Source organism: Indicator indicator, chromosome 20, assembly GCF_027791375.1.
Source record: "Indicator indicator isolate 239-I01 chromosome 20, UM_Iind_1.1, whole genome shotgun sequence".
NCBI lineage: Eukaryota > Metazoa > Chordata > Aves > Piciformes > Indicatoridae > Indicator > Indicator indicator.
In genome coordinates, this window is record NC_072029.1 from 4514241 (window position 1) to 4537529 (window position 23289).

The following is a 23289-nucleotide window of genomic DNA, read 5'->3' on the forward strand; positions in this document are numbered from 1 at the left end:
TCAGCTGTTGGCCTGGCAACAGTGTGGCAGAGCAGCGCACACCTGGTGCGGGTGCTGAGGCTCAGGGGCTGTGCTGCCAGCTCCTGCCTGACTGCTCCATTTGACAAACTTTGCAATGAAGAACCCAATGCAGTCCTTGTCTGCCAGGGAAATCAGGTCCTCCTCCCTGCACTCTTGCAAACAATCACTGTCCATTCCTTGCAGCGTGGCAGCAGATGGATCAAATCTCTGCAGCAGCTTCAGCTGGTCAGGAGACAGCCCAGCTCCCCTCATGCCTTCTCCTCCAATGTGAGGTTCCTTTGGAAGCAGCAAAGAGAAGCAGATTAGTGCACCAGGAAAGTTCTTATCTACCCTAAACTAGGGCCCCTATTACAAGAAGGATCTGGAGGTGCTGGAAGGTGTCCAGAGAAGGGCCACGAGGATGAGCAGAGGGCTGGAGCTGCTCTGCTCTGGAGACAGACTGAGAGAGTTGGGGTTGTGCAGTCTGGAGAAGAGAAGGCTCTGAGGAGACCTTCTTGTGGCCTTCCAGGATCTGAAGAGAGCTCCAAGAGAGCTGGGTGGGGAGTTTTTAGGGTGTCAGGTAGGGATAGGACTGGGGGGAATGGAAAAAAAATAGAAATGGGTAGATTCAGATTGGATGTTAGGAAGAAGTTCTTCTCCATGAGGGTGGTGAGAGACTGGCACAGGTTGCCCAGGGAGGTGGTGGAAGCCTCATCCCTGGAGGTTTTAAGGCCAGGTTGGATGTGGCTGTGAGCAACCTGCTGTAGTGTGAGGTGCCCATGGCAGGGGGGTTGGAACTGGATGAGCCTTGAGGTCCCTTCCAACCCTGACAATTCTCTGATTCTATGATTCTAGCATTGCTGTTCAGGTGTTTGTAAATCTGCTGGTGGTTTTTAACCTGTTGCCCTTCTTAGGTGACCTCATGAAGTTCAACAAGGGCAGGTGCAGGGTCCTGCTCCTGGGGAGGAACAACCTTCTGCAGCAGGACAGGTGAGGGGACCTGCTGGGAAGCAGCTCTGCAGAAAGGGACCCTGGGAGTGCTGGAAGACATTTGGCATCAAAATTCTGGAGCAGAGAAGGGCCCTGTTTGCTCAGCAGTTCCTAAAACCCCAGCCTTTTGCTCAGCAATTCCTGTGAGTAGCCTTGACTGCTTTTTATCTAGTACACTGATTCCTGGGAAAAAAACAACCCTGTTCCCTAGCTGGCTTGTTATTCCAATGCCTTCAGTGAGGAGACAGAACAAACTGTGCAGAAGCTGCCACTGCAGTATCAAAAATAGATCTCTGTACATCTAGTCTAAGGTAGTGACTGAAGCAGCCTCCAGCAGAGTGGGTTGTGGAGCCACCACACTCTGCTGACACACCATGGCAGCACATGATGCAGCTGAGCTGCCTGACTGCAAAAGCTGGGCAGACAAAAGGCTGATTCTTTTCCTCTTCTTCCTCAGCAAGACTTCAGAGCTTTCCAGGTAAGAGGCAAAAAGAGGAGAGGCAAAAAGAGGTGCCCATGGCAAATGGAGTGGAAACAGCATAGGAAAGGAGACAGGGGCAGCAGCATTAAGTGTTGCAACAGAAGATGGAAAGGTAAAAGCCTGGGCAGAACAGTGTCACATGGGCTCCACCAACTTGCTCACAGAGCTGTGTTCTCCTCTACTTTCTCCTTTCTCCTTCCACTTAGGTTACCCATTTCAGCTGGCACAGAGTAACTGCTGTGTGAAGCCCAGAGAAGAAGTCTGCACAAAGGATCAGCTGCCCTGTGGTCACCTGCACCTACCTGTGGCTCCATTTCCCGTTCTTTCCTGCCCCAACATGATTCCAGGTTCTGTTGCCAGACTGGGCCAGTGGGAGACAGTGGACAGGGTACATAAGGAGGTGTCCACTGAGAGACTAAAGAATATGGGAAATCCATGAGGTGAGTCAATTGGCAGCCAGTTTGCTGAAGACTGGGAGCAGTGGTGACAGCCCTCAGGCTGTGCTGCCATTCAGCTGAGAGCTGGGCAGGGAGAAATGGAATGAAATCCAACAAGGGCAAGGGTAGAGTCTGGCAGCTGGGAAAGAGCAACCCCATGGAGCAGCAGAGACTGGGGACTGGTCTGTTGGAGAGCAGCACAGAGAGGAGGGACCTGGGGGTCAAGGTGAACAGAAGGATGTCCTTGAGCCAGCAATGTGCTCTGGTGGGCAAGAAGGCCAAGGGCATGCTGGGGTGCAGTAGAAGGGCTGTGGTCAGTAGGTCAGAGAGATTCTCCAACCCCTCTACTCTGCCCTGCTGAGGCCACATCTAGAATATTGTGTCCAGTTCTGGGCCACTCAGCTCAAGAAGGACCTCAGGGAACTGCTTGAGGGAGTCCAGCACAGAGCCACAAAGCTGCTGCAGGCAGTGGAACATCTCCCTGTGAGGCCAGGCTGAGGGAGCTGGGGCTTGGAGCTTGCAGCAGAGGAGCCTGAGGGCTGCCCTCATTGCTGGTGATAAAGATGTGCAGGGCTGGAGCCAGGCTCTGCTCAGGGATGTCCAAGGACAGCACAAGGGGCACTGGGGGGAAGCTGGAGCAGAGGAGGAGCCACTGGAACAGAAGGGAGAACTCCACCTCAACATGAAGAGAAACTTCTTTGGTGTGAGGGTGCTGGAGGCCTGGAGCAGGCTGCCCAGAGAGGTTGTGGAGTCTCCTTCTCTGGAGACTTTCCAAATCCCCCTGGATGTGTTCCTGTGTGCCCTGCCCTGGGTGCTCCTGCCCTGGCAGGGGGCTTGGACTGGATGATCTCTGGAGGTCCTTTCCAAGCCCTAATGTTCTGTGATTCTGTGTGCTACCTAGACTCCAGCTTCCTGTTCATTGGAAAAGATCACCTCAGTTCACACTCCTGGGGGAACTGGTTTTAAGATCCTAGGACTGATCTGTGGCTCAACAATTCATTGGATTTTATAACATACTGCACAAAATAAAAAGCAAGCTGAATGTTCCCAGACAGGGCATTGGTGTGTGCAAACCAGCTGAAGGCTGGCATCACTGCTGAGAGCATTCAACCACAATTCAGCCTGCATTGGAATTACTGGGGCTTGTGTTTTGCTTTGCCATTCTGCCAAGGAGAATCTTTCTGTTGTGAGGTAAAATGTTCAGTCTCTGTTGAAACAGCTCAGACTGAAGAGTTCTTATTAAACAGAGAGTGGGAAAACAGGCAGAAGGACTCCAAGGTACACAGCTTCTGGGAAAAGCTTCAGTTCTGTTAATTCATTACCAGCCTTCAAAGAATTGCTCAGTGTACACCTACTGAAGGTAGTTTTTAGATTTACGGTGCAGCTTAAGACAGACACAAAGTCATCACAGAATGAGAAGTAAGCTAAAGAGTTGTCAGAGTTCTGCTTTTCCTCAGAGTCAAGGTGCTGAACAAATCACCCATCCAGGTCCTCACAGAAGCAGAGGAAGAGACATGCAGGCAGTCTGGTGATAAAGTCAAGGTACAAATAAAGGTCAGGGATACTTTTGAAAGGCATGAGGTACAGAGAGTGACTGGAGGAGGGGCAGTGGCTTCAAACAGGAAGAAGCTCCATTTAGATTAGACACAAAGAGGAAATCCTTCCCCCATCTGGTGGTGAGGCACTGGAACAGAGAAGTTGTGGAGGCTCCAAGCCTGGAAGTGTTCAAACCCAAAACGATGAGGCCTTCAGCAACCTGGTTTAGTGTAGGAGGTGTCCCTGCCCATGGCAGAGGGTTGGAGCTAGATGATCTTTAAGGTCCTTCCAACCCAAACTAGTCTGATTCTGTGATAAAATACTCCTTCCTATACCCTGTCCTGTATACTCCAGTATCTGCCTGTACATTGCCTCCTCTCAGACATCTTAATGGCAGACACTAGCTACAAAAGAGACATCCCTGGGACACTGAGCCTGAAGTACATTTGTTCCCTCATTCCTTTACATAAGGCAAATATAGCTGCCATAGATAGACAGTCCTCCAGGAAGGACATGGAGCTGATGGAGAGGGTCCAGAGCAGGCCACGAGAAAGATCAGGGGGTTGGAGTAGCTCTGCTACAGGACAGGCTGAGGGAGCTGGGGGTGTTCAGCCTGGAGAAGAGAAGGCTCCAGGGAGACCTAACAGCAGCCTGCCAGTACCTGAAGGGGGCTACAAGAAGGCTGCAGAGGGACTGTATGCAAAGGGCTGCAGGGACAGGACCAGGGGCAATGGCTTCAAACCAGAGCAGAGCAGATTGAGATTGGATGTGAGGAACAAGTTCTGCACCAGGAGGGTGGTGGAACACTGGAACAGGTTGCCCAGGGAGGGGGTTGAGGCTCCATCCCTGGAGATCTTCAAGGTGAGACTGGACAGGGCTCTGGGCAACCTGATCTATTGGGGATGTCCCTGCTGACTGCAGGGAGGTCAGAGTGGATGAGCTCTGGAAGTCTCTTCCAACCCAGACCATTCTGTGATTCTTCCTCACAACACAAGGTTCTTTCACTTTCTCTCCCATCCTTCATGCAGGTCTGGGCTACATCAGTGGCATCAACAAAACATTTCTCACCTCTTTTTTTTTTGATTGTGCAAAAAAAGAGAACAAGATATATGCATTAAAGACCAACTGCAAAAGAGTTTTAGCCTAAGCCCACTTTTATCCCTGTTGTGTTTTACATGACTGTTGTATCAATCAAACCAATCACAGTACACAGTGGGAAGCTACTTAAAGATCCCTAAATGAAGCTCAATTTAAGATGAAAGAAGATTAAAGCAGCCTCAGAAATCCTTGTTATTTCTATCCTCGGCAGTCAAAATTGTCTGCAGTGAAAAAGAGATTTATTAAAAGCATGACAGAATCAGAGAGTGTCTTTGGTTGGAAGGGACCTCAAGGATCATCCAGTTCCAACCCCCCTGCCATGGCCAGGGACACCTCACACTACAGCAGGTTGCTCACAGCCACATCCAGCCTGGCTGCAAAAACCTCCAGGCATGAGGCTTCCACCACCTCCCTGGGCAACCTGTGCCAGTGTCTCACCAGCCTCGTGGGGAAGAACATCTTCCTAACATCCAATCTCAATCTACCCATTTCTAGTTTTGCTCCATTCCTCCTACTCCTGTCACTACCCAACATCCTAAACAGTCCCTCACCAGCTTCAGGCCCATCCAGTCCAACCCTCCACCCAGCACTGCAGGCTCAGCACCAATCCATGTCCCTGAGCACCAGCTCCACACACTGCTGAAACACCTCCAGGGATGGTGACTCCAGCACTGCCCTGGGCACAACATTCCAATGGCTGAGAACCCTTCCAGGGAAGAAAGATTTCCTAACATCCAGACTGGACCTCCCCTGGGGCAGCTTGGAACCATTTCCTCTGCTCCTGTGGCTTGACACCAAGGAGCAGAGGCTGCCCCCTGCTCACTGCAACCTCCCTTCAGGGAGCTGGAGAGAGCACTGAGGTCTCCTCAGCCTCCTCTTCTCCAGCCTCAACACCCCCAGCTCCCTCAGCCCCTCCTCTAGCCCAGGGGCTCCAGGCCCTTCTCCAGCCTCCCTGCCCTGCTCTGCACAGGCTCCAGCCCCTCAAGGTCCTTCCTGCAGGGAGGGCCCAGAGCTGAACACAGCATTCCAGCTGTGCTCTGGGGATAATCCCCTCCCTGGCCCTGCTGCCCACCCTGTTTCTGATCCAAGCCAGGAAATGAAGCCCGTACCAGAAGAAGCTCCCTGGACTGTGTGAAGCACACTGGGAATGCTGTTACCTGTGGCTGCAGCTGGAGGCATGGAAAAGTTTTCAGGGCCCAAGCCACCTGCTCCTCATTCTCCGACAGCGTTATTGTGCATGTGCTGTAGACCAGAACCCCTCCTGGCTTCAGCAGCTGCACTGCCTGCAGGGAGAAACCAACACCACTCCAGATGATTTTTAAAGGCAGACTCTCTCACATTAAGCAACAACAGCTATCAAACCATTAGCTAGACTATTCAAACTTAGCACTTCATTACTTCTTTTGAAGAGAGGAGTTAGGATGCTCATTCTTCTCAGGGAACAAAAGATCCCATGGAGAACCAAGATTCCTCTCTCCAAATCAGCATCCTAGCTCTTGCAGTTTATTAATGCCACTGAGAGCATTCACCTTGCAGGGTTTGGTATTTGGGCAGCTCTGCATATCCCAGGCAGAGCAGTTCTGTTTGCATTACCTGCTGCCAACCAGAGATACACAATTTTTTCATCAGTTTTATTAAATGTCAACTCGTTCCACGTAATTGACACGGGAGCTACAGCTGTGCTGCTTTCCAAGCTGTGGTTCACTTTCATCACATCTAATCCAGATTTAGACCTTCTTGTGGCCTTCCAGGATCTGAAGGGGGCTACAAGAGAGCTGGGGAGGGACTTTTTAGGGTGTCAGAGAGTCATAGGACTGGGGGGAATGGAACAAAAATAGAAATAGGGAGATTCAGATTGGATGTTAGGAAGAAGTTCTTCCCCATGAGGGTGGTGAGACACTGGCACAGGTTGCCCAGGGAGGTGGTGGAAGCCTCATCCCTGGAGGTTTTTGCAGCCAGGCTGGATGTGGCTGTGAGCAACCTGCTGTGTCCCTGGCCATGGCAGGGGGGTTGGAACTGGCTGATCCTTGAGGTCCCTTCCAACCCTGACAATTCTATGATTCTATGATTCTCCTGCAGCATCAGCACAAGGCACACTCCTGTGATGTTGTAGCCTGGCCTGCTGGTTTTGGCCTGCAGCTCATACCCTACAACAGCTCTGGGCAGGGAATTGACAAGAGTCTGTGTTGCTGCTGCTGCTGCTGCAGAGAAAAGACTCCAATATTCTCCAGCTGATTATCATCAATTAAACCTGAGGATATGGAAGGAATAAAAAAAAAAAAAAAAACACCACCACATTCAAAGGTGTTTTTTTATTGTGGTGTCTTAGACAGCAGACAGAAATGACTTTACTCCCAAAGGAAGTAAAATAATTGGAGAGAATTGGAGAGAAATACAGAAATATATTCAAAAATATACAGGAGAATACAGACCACTTGAATCCTTGGCACCTAATACACATACAGGATACATGAAAACCCCCCAGCACCTTCCCCCAACCAGACTAAACCACAAACCCCAGTTGCTCCTTTTCTCCCCACCTGGGGTTTAACATACACCCCAGGGCTCTTTCTTCCCCCCCCATTGCTAGGCTGAATTCAGGCTGGGCAGGCCTGAAACTGTCTCCCCTTAGTCCCTGGCATTAGACCTAAACAGGCCAAGATTGAGCAATAAAAATTAGTCAGGCCTTGAAGGCCACAGATAACCTGGTGTAGGGGGAGGATGGTCCCAGTCTAAGGGAGCTCACTGCTTCCAGGGAGGAGAAGGGGTAGAAAGAGAAAGAATCTGACTTTGCAGCCAGATGTATAGAGATGCAGGACTTAGGAGAGGAAATACACATCCCAGTACACCTCCTGGACACTCTGGACCTTCTGGAGGACTGCAGCTTTGTGGCTTTCTTAAGGGCAACCAGCTCACCCTGGGACATGTGCTTTACATATGCCTTTCCCATGCTCCAGTGAGTTGACTACACCTAGCAACAGGTGTGGTGGAGCTGAGAGATTGATTGGCACCTAAAGCTGTCTTGTTTGGTGAAGGGGGGAAAAAATAGCCTCATTTTCAGGCTGAAGCCTTTCTGTTGACTTTAGCTCACAAAAGACTTGGTACATACCACAGCGAAGAGCTTGCGCTGCAGTGGCTGGTAAGAGGTCACCTCCTTCAAGGTCAAGGGATAAGCCATGTTGGGTCTCTGTCCCATCCCACTGCATGGAGCATCAAGAAGAATTCGGTCAAATGACTCTGGTGAGAATGGGGGTCCTTCTGCAAGAAGCAGTTAGCAGTGGAACATGTGCCTGTGTCTTTCCCCTTCTTTCCTGTCACCCCCGAAAAGGAGCAGCCTCAGTGCTCCCTTCAAGCAGCTACGTCCCACAGCACACTGACAACAAAGTCAGCTCAGCTACAGGCAAGTCTCAGCCCCCAGGAAACTACACTTTTGGTTATGGGAGCTCAAACAATCACAGAGTGTCAGGGGTTGGAAGGGACCTCCAGAGATCACCCAGTCCAACCCCACTACCAAAGCAGGGTCACCCAGGGCAGGTCACCCAGGAACACAGCCAGGTGGGGTTGGAAAGTCTCCAGAGGAGACTCCACAACCTCTCTGGGCAGCCTGCTCCAGGCTCCAGCACCCTCACACCAAAGAAGTTTCTCCTCATGTTGAGGTGGAACTTCCCGGGTTCCAGCTTGTACCTGTTGTTCCTTGTCCTATCACTGGGCACCACTGAAGAGCCTGGCCCCTTCATCTTGACCCCCAGGCTCAGATACATACCATCCCTCAATGCATCATCCCTTTGGGCAATAACAGCTTTTGATTTAAATGAACACCCTGGAGGTGTTCAAGGCCAGGCTGGATGAGGCCTTGAGCAAGCTGGGCTGGTGGGAGGTGTCCCTGCCCATGGCAGGGGGGTTGGAATTAGACAGTCTCTAAGGTCCTTTCCAACCCAAACCATTCTGTGATTCTGTGAATCTTGGATTTCTCTCTCTCTCTGATCTATTACTCCAAGGTTTGCAATACAGCATGTGTCTTACTTGCAGGAAGGTACAGAAAAAGCAGAGCCTTCCTCACCTCTCAATGTTCCAGCAGGCTCTTCTTCATCTAAGTGCTACATACCACCTACAGTATTTATGTGCACAAAGACTATTAGAAGGTATCTTGATATTCCTCCAGAGTAAGAGTAACTTCAAGGCACAAGGACAAGGAAGGTGAATTATGCAACCTGCTTCCTACTTAGGCTAACCAGTGACTGGGATAAAACAGAGAGAGAGCAGCATACTTTGCACAACAAACTAAAAATAATCAAGCCAGCAGATACCATTTCAATTGCTCCATCATGGGAACAGAACCAGTATCATAAATAACAGCCCTTCAGAAAAGCAAATGAAAGGAACTTAAAATAATCCACTCTGCTTCTACAGAACTTGCCCCTCAACAGCTGAACAAACAGCAAGCAACTCAAACCCTGCAGCACTCCTGAGGGTTAGGTATTAATAACCTCATTGGCCAGGTGAGGATTCTCAGGCAGAACCATAGCATTGTTAGGGTTGAAGGGACCTCAAGATCAGCCAGTTCCAACCCCCCTGCCATGGGCAGGGACACCTCACACTACATCAAGTTGCTCACAGCCACATCCAGCCTGGCTGCAAAAACCTCCAGGGATGAGGCTTCCACCACCTCCCTGGGCAACCTGTGCCAGTGTCTCACCACCCTCATGGGAAAGAACTTCTTCCTGACATCCAATCTGAATCTACCCATTTCTATTTTTTTTTCCATTCCCCCCAAGTCCTATCCCTACCTGACACCCTAAAACCTCCCCACGCTCTTGGAGCTCTCTTCAGATCCTGGAAGGCCACAGGAAGGTCTCCTTGGAGCCTTCTCTTCTCCAGACTGAACAGCCCCAACTCTCTCAGTCTGTCTCCAGAGCAGAGCAGCTCCAGCCCTCTGCTCAAGGCCCTTCTCTGGACACCTTCCAGCACCTCCAGATCTTTCCTGGAACAGAACTGGACACAGAGCTCCAGGTGTGGTCTGAGCAGAGTGGAGCAGAGGGGGAGAATCCCCTCCCTGGCCCTGCTGGCCACATTTCTCTTGCTGCAGCCCAGGCTCTGCTTGGCTCTCTGGGCTGCAAGTGCTCACTGCTGGCTCATGTTGAGCTTCTCCTCCCCCAGCACCCCCAAGGCCTTTCCTCCAGGGCTGCTCTCAAGCCAGTCTCTGCCCAGCCTGTATCAGTGCTTGGGATTGTCCCAACCCAGATGCAGAAAACACAAGTCCTTCTGCACACAACATGGCTCAGACCAAGCCAAACAATTCAGATAGGGTTAAATGTTCTCCTGAAAGAAGCTTTAAATCTTTGCTGTAACCTGGGAGATGAGTGCATTCCCTTTATGAACAGACAGGCTGAGGTTTGGGTTTGCTTCATGCTAATCACCAGAGTAGCAGAAAATAAAAGGCCCTGCACTGTGCTGAAGCAGTTTAGCTATCTGCCAAGACTTCACAGCATCACAGAATTAACCAGGTTGGAAAAGACCTTCCTGATCATGCAGTCCAACCTATCACCCAACACCATCTAATCAAATAACCCCTGGCACCAAGGCATTTTTAAACACTTCCAGGGATGGTGACTCCACCACCTCCCTGAGCAACACATCCCAATGGCCAATCTCTCTTCCTGGGAAGAATTTCTTCCCCACATCCAGCCTAAACCTCCCCTGCTGCAGCTTAAGACTGTGTCCTCTCCTTCTGCCACCGGTTGCCTGGTAGAAAACCCCCACCTGGCTACAACCTCCCTTCAGGGAGCTGGAGAGAGCACTGAGGTCTCCTCAGCCTCCTCTTCTCCAGCCTCAACACCCCCAGCTCCCTCAGCCCCTCCTCTAGCCCAGGGGCTCCAGGCCCTTCTCCAGCCTCCCTGCCCTGCTCTGGACAGGCTCCAGCCCCTCAAGGTCCTTCCTGCAGGGAGGGCCCAGAGCTGAACACAGCACTCAAGGGTTTGTGCTCCAGACCCCTCCCCAGCCTTGTTGCCCTTCTCTGGACACATTCCAGCATCTAAACATCTCTCTTGAATTGAGGGGCCCAGAACTGGACACAGCACTCAAGGTGTGTCCTAACCAGAACTGAGCACAGGGCGGGATGACTTCCCTGCTCCTGCTGCCCACACTATTCCTGATCCAGGCCAGGAAGCCTTTGGCCTTCTTGGCCACCTGGGCACACTGCTGGCTCCTGTTCAGCTGCTGTCCACCAGTACCTCCAGGTCCCTCTCTGCCTGGCTGCTCTCCAGCCACTCTGACCCCAGCCTGTAGCACTGCCTGGGGTTGTGGTGGCCTTGCAGACCTGTGGCACATTCAGTACTCTTAGTGTGGAAGTGGTGACTGTTTTCTTGTAAAAGCTACCACCCCCCAAGCTGTTTACCTTGTCCAGCCTCTCTCTCCTCAGCTGTAAGTGCCTTTGTTCCATCATAGCAAAAGGCCTTAATGCACTTCAGCTGGAGCAGGTCAGCATTCTGCTTCATCTTTTTGACCTTGTTAGCCACCTTGTCCATGGCTATTACTTCACCCTGAAAAAAAGGTCCAAGTTTTTATCACAAGCACAGGATTCCATGGATGTGCAGACCCTGGGTTCAAGCCCTTTCCACAAACAGTGTAGTGGCCTTACCCACAGAATTTTGTTATTCTTTAATCCACACTGCAGCAGGCCTTGTTCATTCATGTTTTCCATGATACCTACATTAGGCTGAGAGCAGCTGTGTGCATTCTGACTGGCACTAGCTGCTTGGCACAGTCATTCTCTACACTATCCTCCAATATCTGGCTTCTGGCAAGTGGGTTTTATAGAATCCTAGCATCACTTTGGTTGGAAAAGACCTTTAAGCTCATCCAGTCCAACCATTCTCTAACTCTCCCAAGGCTGGGGCTAAACCATGGCCCTCAGCACCACATCTCTGCCTCTTGGAAACACCTCCAGGGATGGGGAATCAACCATCTCCCTGGGTAGCCTGTGCCAGTAAAGACAAGCTGTTGACTGATTGTCACATTAGGTATAGCAGTCAGAAGTAAAAGAAAGGAGCCTTTATGTGCTGTGAGCCAAGAAGCACTCAATGACCAGGTCCCACTGCTTCTCTCCTATCAACCTCCAACCATGCACACACACATCTGACTGTGCTTGAAAGTTGGGTCTGTCACTAGAACAGTGGCTTTGCTGCACATGTGCTGTAGTATTCTGGCCACAGGGAAGTCCTTCTGAGAGACTCTCAGAAAAAGAGAACAAGGGGGAAGAAAAGTTCTTCTTCATCTGGCCCATGCCAGCCACTGCCAGAACAAACCTCCTGAAAGACATCTGGAGAAAACAGTGAGACCCCACTCAGGGTAGTGGGTCCAGCTCTGGAGCCCCTAACACAAGAAGGCCATGGAACTGTTGGAGAGGGTGCAGAGGAGGTCACAAAGATGGTCAGAGGGCTGGAGCACCTCTGCTGTGAGGACAAGCTGAGGGAGTTGGGGCTGTTCAGCCTGCAGAAGAGAAGGCTCCAAGAACACACCTTCCAGTACCTGAAGGGGACATGCAGGAAAGCTGGAGAGGGACCTTTTACAAGGGCTTGTTGTGATAGGATGAGAGGGATTGGACTGAAACTGGAAGAGGGGAGATTTACATTGGACATTAGTAAGAAGTTCTTTACTATGAGGGTGTTGAGAGATTGGAACAGGTTGCCCAGGGAGGTTGTGGATGCCTGATCCCTGCTGCAGAAGGTCCAGGGGAGGCCACAAAGATGATCAGAGGGCTGGAGAACCTCTGCTGTGGGAACAGGCTGAGAGAGTTGGGGCTGTTCAGCCTGGAGAAGAGAAGGTTCCAGGGAGATCTTAGAGCAGACTTCCTGTGCCTGAAGAGGGCTCCAAAAAATTGGGGAGGGCTTTTGACAAGGGCTTGTAGTGACAGGATGAGGGGCAGTGGCTTTTAGCTGGAAGAGGGGAGATTTAGACTGGAGATTAGGAAGAGATTCTTTATAGTGAGGACTCTGGAACAGGTTGCCCAGGGAAGTTGTGGATGTCCCCTTCCTGGAGGTGTTCACAGCCAGGCTGGATGAGGCCTTGAGCAACCTGGGCTGGTGGGAGGTGTCCCTGCCCATGGCAGAGGGTTGGAACTGGATGATCTTTAAGGTCCCTTTCAACCCAACCCATTCTATGAGTCTACGAATCCAGCATATTCCTGTGTAACTTTGCCTTCCACATTAGGAATTCTTCCATTACAAATAATTAATTTAAGAACTCAAATCAGATCCACCTCAGCAAGTCAATACACAGCAAAGGAGGTTTCCAATGTGATGGTGACTATTTGGCAAAGAGTCTGTGCCTCTTTCTGTAACTCTGAGGTGTAGCAAAATATATTGGGAAGCAGAACATGCAAATATTAACAGCTTGCTGCTGTGAATGATCTGTGAAGGATATTGGGAAGCAGAACATGCAAATATTAACAGCTTGCTGCTGTGAATGATCTGTGAAGGATATTGGGAAGCAGAACATGCTAATATTAACAGCTTGCTGCTGTGAATGATCTGTGAAGGATATTGGGAAGCAGAACATGCTAATATTAACAGCTTGCTGCTGTGAATGATCTGTGAAGGATATTGGGAAGCAGAACATGCTAATATTAACAGCTTGCTGCTGTGAATGATCTGTGTGTTCTGACAGCTAAATCAAGTGACTTTCTTCACCAAGACAGAAAATGCTCACTTGAGAGACTTCTCTTACCTGGTCATGCATTAATGCTGCAAGATGGGTTGTTTTCCCTCCAGGGGCAGCACACATATCCAGAATTCTCTCCCCTGGCTGAGGGTTTAAAACATGACTCACAACCACAGAAGGCAAGTTCTGTCAAAAAAAGAAATAGGGGAGAATTCAAGCCTGATGGCCAGCAGGGCAAGAGAGGCAATTCTGCCCCTTTGCTCTTGTGAGGTCCCACCCTGAAACCTGCTTCCAGTTCTGGCGTCCCCAGCATAAGAGCTGTTGGAGTGAGTGCAGAGGAGGCCACAAAGATGATCCAAGGACAGGCTGAAGGAGCTGGGGGTGTTCAGCCTGCAAGCAGTACAGGCTTTTACTTTTGTAACAAACATACCTGTAGAAACAAAAGCCTTGGGAGCACACTGTCAAAGGAAGGACTGAGGTAGACTGGCTCTGTCATTCTTATGCCCAGCCCACTGAAAAACAGGGAAAAAAAAACAATTTCAACCACTCAGATTGGGAATTTTTTATAGTATTAAATTAAAATCATTAAGCATCAGAAAAAGTGTGGCCAGCAGGGCTAGGGAGGTTCTCCACCTCTATTCTGCCCTGCTGAGACCACAGCTGCAATCCTGTGTCCAGTTTTGGGCTCCCCAGTTCAAGAGAGACAGAGACCTGCTGGAGAGAGTCCAACAGAGAGCCAGGAAGATGATGAAGGGACTGAAACATCTCTGCTATGAAGAAAGACTGAGAGCCCTGGGGCTGTTCAGTCTGGAGAAGAGAAGGCTGAGAGGGATCTGATCAATGTCTATCAATAGCTGAGGGTGGCTATCAAGATGAAGGCACCAGGCTCTGTTTGGTGGTACCCAGTGACAGGACAAGGAACAATGGTTTTAAGCTAAAACCCAGGAGGTTCCACTTCAACATAAGGAGAAAGTTCTTTGTTGTGAGGGTGCTGGAGGCCTGGAGCAGGCTGCCCAGAGAGGTTGTGGAGTCTCCTTCTCTGGAGACTTTCAAAGCCACCTGGATGTGTTCCTGTGTGACCTGCCCTGGGTGATGCTGCTTTGGCAGGGGGGTTGGACTGGATGATCTGCAGAGGTGTCCTCCAACCCCTACCATTCTGTGATTCTATGAAATAGAAACCTGAAGCACTCTCACAAAAGTGAAAGGACTTACAAAAAAACAATGAAAACTATTTGTAATGTTGTAATCAGATACTCCTTTAGATCCCCTCACTAAGTTGGGTAAATCATAACCAAAAGGTACTACATCACAAATGGAAACTATCTGCCAAAATTGCATAAAGCAAATTGGTCTTTTTTGTACATAGAACAAACTGAGATCTAAACCAAGCTTTGAGAACAGAAGAAAATGCATAAACTAGATTTAAAGATACTAATTTGAAGAAAAACAAAAACCCCAACCACCCTACAAATATTTTTAGGAGGCAGGACTGCACTTCTGAGCTACCCAGTCAGGAAAGGGGTGAAGAACACTTTCCCCAAAGGCAGTTTGAGCACAGAGAGAATGGAAGTTCCACATTACTCAAGTAAAGGAGGCTCTCATTTCTTTCCTTCTGCCTCTCAAGCAAACTGTTATCTGGGATGGCACTACGTAATACCTGCTGTAGTGCTTTAATCCCAGTTGCTACCATACAGCCTCTACCTTGACTGGGAAGTTTCCAGAAGACAGCAGGAGGCACAGTTCTATGACAGCTCCAATGCTTCATCCAATATTGCCAACCCCAATGCTCAGCCCCAATGCTCTCTGTCAAAGCCCTCTGGTGGTTTCACACAGGGTACACAGAACACCTCCAAGTGTCTTCCCATCTTCTTCCCTCTCCTTGCAAAGCTGTAGGGGTAGATTTCAGTCAGAATGGAGCTTACTTCACTGGGCCACTTGAAGTGAAGATTTCACTGCGACTGACTTCTGAAATCCCATTTCCAAGGAAAACTTTCACTCCGTCAAATTCTTTGGCTCCTCTTTTACATTTGCCTTCAATATCTGAATACACTGAGACCAGATCTCCAGCTTTCATAACTGCACAAAGAAGAGGGGAAATTCTGAGATTAAGAAAATGCTTGAAATCATAGAATTAGAGAAACACTTTGGTTGGAAAAGACCTTTAGGATCATCCAGTCCAACCATTCTCTGACTCTCCCAAGGCAGGGGCTAACCCATGGCCCTCAGCACCACACTCTTTAAAACACTTCCAGAGATGGGGATTCAACCACTTTCCTGTGCAGCATGTCCCACTCTTTGAGAACCCTTCAGAGGAAGATTTTTTTTCTAATATCCAACCTAAACCTCCCCTTGGACAAGATAAGGCTGTGTCCTCTCATCCTATCCCTTGTTACCTGGGAGAAAAGACCAATTCCCACCTCACACCAGCCTCCTTTCAGGAAGGCTCCAGGGAGACCTAATAGTGACCTTCCAGTACCTGAAGGGGACTATGAGAAGGCTGCAGAGAGACTGTTTGCAAAGGCCTGCAGGGACAGGACCAGGGGCAATGGCTCCAAACTAGAGCAGAGCAGATTGAGATTGGATGTGAGGAAGAAGTTCTGTACCATGAGGGTGGTGGAACACTGGAACAGGTTGCCCAGGGAGGTGATTGAGGCTCCATCCCTGGAGGTATCTAAGATGAGGCTGGACAGGGCTCTGAGCAACCTGATCTAGTGGAGGATGTCCCTGCTGACAGCAGGGGGGTTGGAAATAGGTGACCTTTGGAGGCCTCTTCCAACCCAAACCATTCTATGATTTTTTTCCAACCTCTGAAAAGCTGAACAGAGTGTATTTTGAGAACTCTTACATCTGGAGGTGGATATTATTCCAGGGACATAAACATGTGCTCCTCGAAGTACTGCATATCCACAGTGGGCTCCAACAATCACTTCAGATGTGTGTTTTTGTAAATCACTCCTGAAAACACCAAATATAGGTCAAGGTTAAACAAAGAAAAGTATACAGAAAAAAAAAAAGTGCAAATACCCCTTGGGTAAACTCTAGTCCATAAATACTGGAAGGGGTTCACAATGCAATAGCAAAGATTGCTAACTAGCATGTAGTCTAGAATCAGAATTGGAAGGGACCTCAAGGATCAGCCAGTTCCAACCCCCTGCCATGGGCAGGGACACCTCACACTACAGCAGGTTGCTCACAGCCACATCCAGCCTGGCCTGAAAATCCCCCAGGGATGAGGCTTCCACCACCTCCCTGGGAAACCTATTCCAGTGTCTCACCACCCTCATGGGGAAGAACTTCTTCCTAACATCCAATCTGAACCAGATCCACATCCAGCCTGTCTACATTCCTCTGTATTCCATCACAAAAGTTTAGTTCTTCTCTCTGCTACCTGGCTGTCCAGAGAGGATATACTTATGTCACATTTTCCCTGTGTAAAGTTCATTCCATAAATGAGAGAATTCTGTTTTCTTACATCTTTCCCCAGGGAGCTGGCTGAATCCCCATCCCTGGAGGTGTTTCAAAGAGGCAGAGATGTGGTGCTGAGGGACATGGTTTAGCCCCAGCCTTGGCAGAGTTAGAGAATGGTTGGACTGGCTTGGCCTCTGGTCTGGATCAGAAATAGTGTGGCCAGCAGGATTAGGGAAGTGATTGCCCCCCTGTACTCAGCACTGGGAGGCCACACCTCTGAGTGCAGTTCTGGGTTCTTTACTTCAAGAAGAACATTGAGGAGCTGGAGCAGGTCTAGAGAAGGGCAACAAAGCTGGGGAAGGGTCTGGAGAACAGGGCTGGGGAAGAGCAGCTGAGGGACCTGGAGTTGTTTAGCCTGGAGAAGAGGAGGCTGAGGGGAGACCTTCTCACTATCTATAACTCCCTGAAAGGAGATGGGAACCAGGTTGGTGTTGGTCTCTTCTCCCTAATAACAAGTAATAGAATGAGAGGAAACAGCCTCAAGTTGCCCCAGGGGAGGTTTAGGTTGGAGATTAGAAGAAATTTCTTCCCTGAAAGGTTTCTCAACCACTGTCACAGGCTGCCCAGGGAGGTGGTTGAATCCCCATCCCTGGAGGTGTTTCAGGGAGGCAGAGCTGTGGTGATGAGGGCCATGGTTTAGCCCCAGCCTTGGGAGAGGTAGAGAATGGTTGGAGTGGATGAGCTTAAAGGGCTTTTCAACCCAAAGCAATTCTATGAATCTGTTTTTTAAGGACTAAAACTCTAACCTGGACTGTCCCCTAGGTCTTAACAGAAATGAATTTGTGCTTCACTTACAGAAATTCATTAGCATCACCCTTTAACAAGAGCAGCAGCACCCTTTAACACCAGCAGAACATGTGTTACAGACATTTCAAAGCTGAAGACTGAAAGTTTCAAACCTGGGTCCAATGACAGGAATCAACAGGATATCCTGCAGTTTTGGGTGCTCAAGAACAGGAACAAATAGTCCTTTAAATTGCTGTTTCATGAAGGAAAACCAAAAACACAATTATTAAGAGCAGCAAAAGAAACTTCCCACTATTTAAGTACTTAAATTAGACTGAAAACTATTTTTCTGTTCATTAATTTTCAGCTGTTAGAGATCAAAAGACAAATGTAGTGAAAGCAGTTAAAAGAGTGTAAAGAGACACTCTGTGTTAAAAGTTCTGGTGTAAAAGACTAAATGCTTAATAAATTGAAAAACAACAAGACCACAACAGGATTTAAAGTGGCTTAGATGATCTCTAAGGCCCCTTCCAACCTAAGCCATGATTCAGGGAGTGGCCCAGTGTTCTGACACTGGGTCTTGCTGTCTTCTGGAGGAAGATCATCTCAAGTTGTCATCAGGTCACAACAGCAGAGAAGTTTGGATCTAATCTGTGTTATCTTCTTGATGTCACTGTTTAACTCAACTCAGGTACTGCCTGTCTTGTTCAATATGCCAGGTTGATAATACTTCACATTTCTCCTTGCAGCTTCCATTTGATTAATTGAAGAGAGATGAGAAGCTGAGCTCTCTACAGCTGAGAGCTGAGTTCACAGCTCAGAATCACAGAATTATTGAGACTGCAATAGACCTCTGAGATCATCCAGTGAAGCCTATGACCTAACACCACCACATGGACTAGATTTGGATATATATTCCAAGAAATGCCAGCTGGCCATTTGAAAAGTGTTCCTGGACTTTAAAAAGAGGGTATCTTCTCAAATCTATCCTTCAAACATGCAAACCCATAGATTAGTTTGACAAATAAGTATTTTCCTTCAGTAGAGAAAACAATTCATGAATCTGTTACACGCTGTCATGTAGTTTGCTTGTCTAACACAACCACAACTCAAAAGCCAAGGTTATGAAAAGCCACTCTTAAATCAGGTCTCAGCAAAGCATTTTCCCTTGCAGCAGCAAAAGATCATTCTGCAATATCCATTTCCAGACTTCTACAATCAACCTAAAGTTAGCCTAACTCATTACCATTCCAACCAGCACAATACTGTCAGCTGCCTCTGCATCCCAGAAATCTCTTGGCTCTTGTCAGGAAATAGCTCCCTGCACACCCACTGGCATTGACTTAAAGAATCAGATCTTTTTTAGACAGTGAAGATCTGAGAGACCCCACCTCCAATCCAGCCTCCAGTTCTGGTGTCCCCAGCATAAGGCAGCTGTGTGCTGGGCTGCAGCCAGAGGAGTGTGGGCAGCAGGGCAGGAGAGGGGATTGTGCCCCTTGACTCTGCTCTGCTCAGACCTCACCTCCAATCCTGCCTCCAGCTCTGGTGTCCCCAGCAGAAGAAGGACACAGAGCTGTGGAGTGAGTGCAGAGGAGGCCACAAAGATGATCCAAGGGCTGGAGCAGCTCTGCTGTGAGGACAGGCTGAGGGGGCTGGGGGTGTACAGCTGGGAGAGAAGACTCTAGGGGCACCTTAGAGCTGCCTTCCAATACCTGAAGATATCCTACAGGAAGGCTGCAGAGGGACTTTTCTAGAGTGCAGAGAGACAGGACATGGGGGAATGGTTTGCAGCTGAGGAAGAGTAGGACTGGATCTTAGGAACTGGATCTTAGGAAGAAGTTCTTCAGTACAAGGGTGGTGAGCACTGGACAGGTTGACCAGGGAGATTGTGGAAGCCTTATCCCTACAGGTATTCAAGGCCAGGTTGGATGAGGCCTTGAACAACCAAGTGTGGTTGAGAGGTATCCCTGCCCATGGCAGGGAGGTTGTAGTAGATGATATCTAAAGTCCCTTCCAAACTAGGCCATTCTGTGATTCTAGCAGAGAGTTTCAATCTACTTGTTAAACATAACAGCTTACATGTTGTCAGACCAATGAATGTTCATTAAGGCAAGTAAAAATTCAGAAAATGTATATATAAAGATTAAAGAGAGATTACAAAAAAAGGGAATTACTGCTGCTGCAGGCTGCTCTGGACCTCTGCCTCCAGTTTCTAAAACCTACAGATTTTCTCACTTTCCTAAACAGGTTGAGCAATGACCCAGCCAGCCATTCTCCTTTTCTCTTAAATAAACATCACAGGATGTCAGGGGTTGGAAGAAACCTCTGGAGATCTTCTAGTCTAACCCCCTGCCAGAGCAGGACCATAGAATCCAGCACAGGTCACACAGGAACACATCCAAACAGGGCTGGAAAGGCTCCAGAGAAGGAGACTCCACAACCTCTCTGGGCAGCCTGTTCCAGTGCTCTGGGACCCTCACAGTGAAGAAGTTCTTCCTCATGTTGAGGTGGAACCTCCTGTGCTGGAGTTTCCATCCATTGCTCCTTGTCCTGTCCCAGGGCACAAGAGAGCAGAGGCTGTCCCTGTCCCTTCCTTCCTGACCCCCAGCCCTCAGATATTTATTAAATCCCTCTCAGTGTTCTCGACATTAAACACCCCCAGGGCTCTCAGCCTCTCCTCCCCAGGCACTGCTCCAGTCCTTTCAGCATCCTGGTAGCCCTCCCTTGGACTCTCTCCAGCAGATCCCTGTCCCTCTTGAACTGGGGAGCCCAGCACTGGATGCAATATTCCAGGTGAGACCTCATTAGGACAGAGTAGAGGGGAAGGAGAACCTCCCTGGATCTGCTGGACACACTCCTCTTAAAGCCCATGCTCAGCACACCACACTGAGCTATTCTTTTTCTCTCTTTCTACCATCCTCTCTCAGCTTATGATGCCTTTACAGTAGTTCCTACAGCAGTTCCCTAAATCCTACCTAGGCCTGGCTCTGCCATGTGAAGGAGGGTTGGCTGGTTGCCTTTTCCATCTGTTATTGCCTTTCTTGGGCAGATTAGGTGAGGAATACAGCTAGACAATGATTCATTCATTTAAGGATGAATGCTGAAAGGAAATCAATATGATTGCATGATGTTAATACCAGTGGCCATGAATTAAGTCAAGGAACAGTTTCCAGTAATGAAAAGCTCTGAGACTCAGGCAAAAGATGCCATACCCTGTTATTTTGTGCTGGAACAAAGAAATTGCACAAACCTTCTGGATCTCTTCAAACAGCATTTTTTTCACCTCTCTCACTGAGGCCAAGTGAGTATTAACTCTAACAGTTGTGAAACTTGGTGGATGAGACAGATGATTTAACAGAGACTGATATTTACACTCCACCTCCTGGGCACCTAAAGCAGTGATAAGCTGGAAGAGAAAGAAGAGATTTTTGTATTGAAGAGATTCACACTGCAGCCTCTGGCCTGGATCAGAAATAGTGTGGCCAGTGGGATTAGGGAAGTGTTCATCCCCCTGTACTCAGCACAGGGGAGCCATAAATCTGGGCTCAGTTTTGGAGCCCTCACTCCAAGAAAGACACTGAGGAGCTGGAGCAGGTCCAGAGAAGGGCAACAAAACTGGGGAGGGGTCTGGAGAACAGGGCTGGGGAGGAGCAGCTGAGGGAGCTGGGGGTGTTTAGCCTGGAGAAGATGAGGCTGAGGGGAGACCTTCTGCCTCTCTACAACTCCCTGAAAGGAGACTGGAGCCAAGTGGGGGCTGGACTCTTCTCCCTAGTAACAAGTGAAAGGGGGAGTGAAAAATGGCCTCAAGTTGCACCAGGGGAGGTTTAGGTTAGACACAAGAAAAACCTTCTTCCCTGAAAGGGTTCTCAGGCACTGGCACAGGTGGTTGAATCCCCATCCCTGGAGGTGTTTCCAAGAGGCAGAGCTGTGGTGCTAAGGACCATGGTTTAGTCCTAGCCTTTGGAGAGTTAGAGAATGGTTGGACTGGATGATCCTAACTGATCATCCTAGGATTCTTATTCAGTGCAGAAAAATAACTGATTAAACACTCCACAGAAATGGAAGAATATGGTCATGTGCAGTGTATCACTGAGATGTGTCTGGAGGCCTAATCCCAATGAAATCCTCATAAACTTCTTGGAATGGACTTGCTGGAAGAACAAGCCAGGTCACTGCTAACAGGCTGCAGCAAGTGCCAAAAGTAACTGCTAGCAAGCTCTGATACTGCACAAAGGACACCTCTGAGTAACTCTCATCTCCATATACAAACCCATCATGTTTGTGTCCTTTAACATTAGGAATCCATAGACTGTTCAGAGTATTTTTGGTTCCACACTAGGTTGACATCTTGTCAATGTTATGTGGTTAATAAGTGGCTAATTTCATAGAACCACAGGAAGGTTTGGATTGGAAGGAACCTTAAACATCATCCAGTTTCAACCTCCCTGCCATGGGCAGGGACACCTCTCACCAGCCCACGTTGCTCAAGGCCTCATCCAGCCTGGCTGTGAACACCTCCAGGAAGGGGACATCCACAACTTCCCTGGACAACCTGTTCCAGTGTCCTCACTATAAAGAATCTCTTCCTAATCTCCAGTCTAAATCTCCCCTCTTCCAGCTAAAAGCCACTGCCCCTCATCCTGTCACTACAAGCCCTTGTCAAAAGCCCTCCCCAATTTTCTTGGAGCCCTCTTCAGGCACAGGAAGTCTGCTCTAAGATCTCCCTGGAACCTTCTCTTCTCCAGGCTGAACAGCCCCAACTCTCTCAGCCTGTTCCCACAGCAGAGGTTCTCCAGCCCTCTGATCATCTTTGTGGCCTCCCCTGGACCTTCTGCAGCAGTTCCATGTCCTTCTTATATTGCCCTTCTTATTTTCCCTGTGATCACTCTTCCATGGGATCCAAAATCAAAGTCTAGTTCACACATTTTTTTGGTTACTTTGAGCCAATAAGCATAAAACACCAATTTTGTATTTTAAGTAGATCTACATTAAAAGTCTTTCTGACATAAACAAAATATCATAGAATCATAGAAATGTTAGGGTTGGAAGGGACCTCAAGGATCATCCTGTTCCAACCCCCCCTCCATGGCCAGGGACACCTCACACTACAGCAGGTTGCTCACAGCCACATCCAGCCTGGCTGCAAAAACCTCCAGGGATGAGGCTTCCACCACCTCCCTGGGCAACCTGTGCCAGTGTCTCACCACCCTCATGGGAAAGAATTTCTTCCTAACATCCAATCTGAATCTCCCCACTTCTACTTTTGCTCCATCCCTCCCAAGTCCTATCACTCCCTGACACCCTAAAAAGTCCCTCCCCAGCTTTCTTGTTGCCCCCTTCAGATCCTGGAAGGCCACAAGAAGGTCTCCTCAGAGCATTCTCTTCTCCAGACTGAACAACCCCAACTCTCAGTCTATCTTCAGAGCAGGGATGCTCCAGCCCTCTTCTTCTAAGGTATTCAATTCACACAAAATATTAGATCAAAGGACTGTTAACAGTGCTCAGTTAAGGACTTTTTGCTGGTGTTGGTAGTAGCTACTTCACTTACCTCATTATTTCTGAACACTTTGGTGAGATACTCTTCAACTTCACGCTGGAAAGAGATTTTGGGGAAGAAGGACATTTCCCTTCAACTTTTAACAGCTGGGAAAGAATTGGAAGAAGGAAAATATTTTGTTAGTGGTTTTTATCACGTTGGGTAAGTTTATAAATGCAACATAAGATGCACTCACAAACTAAGCTGCAGTTTCTGATTCTTCTGCTTTAATAGTGTTTTTACAGGACTCAATATTCCCAATACTGCTCAGGACATGATTGTGTCACCACTGTTAATTACATTCCAGAATATGTTCATTAACACCTTTAGCATTAGCAGTCACCTCACAATGAGGCTGC

At 48.7% G+C, this 23289-nt stretch overlaps 1 protein-coding gene across 1 annotated transcript; it reads right to left on the reverse strand.

Moving 5' to 3' along the window:
- NSUN6 (NOP2/Sun RNA methyltransferase 6) lies at positions 1 to 23017 on the reverse strand. The gene is made up of 11 exons (XM_054389959.1): positions 22943 to 23017; positions 20645 to 20800; positions 17568 to 17647; positions 16046 to 16155; positions 15123 to 15276; positions 13631 to 13712; positions 13267 to 13386; positions 10937 to 11081; positions 7652 to 7800; positions 5700 to 5825; positions 1 to 297 (listed from the first exon to the last, which is right to left on the reverse strand). Exons 1-11 carry the CDS (start codon positions 23015 to 23017, stop codon positions 1 to 3), a joined length of 1494 nt encoding a protein of 497 aa, XP_054245934.1.
- Between the last annotated feature and the right edge of the window lie 272 nt (positions 23018 to 23289).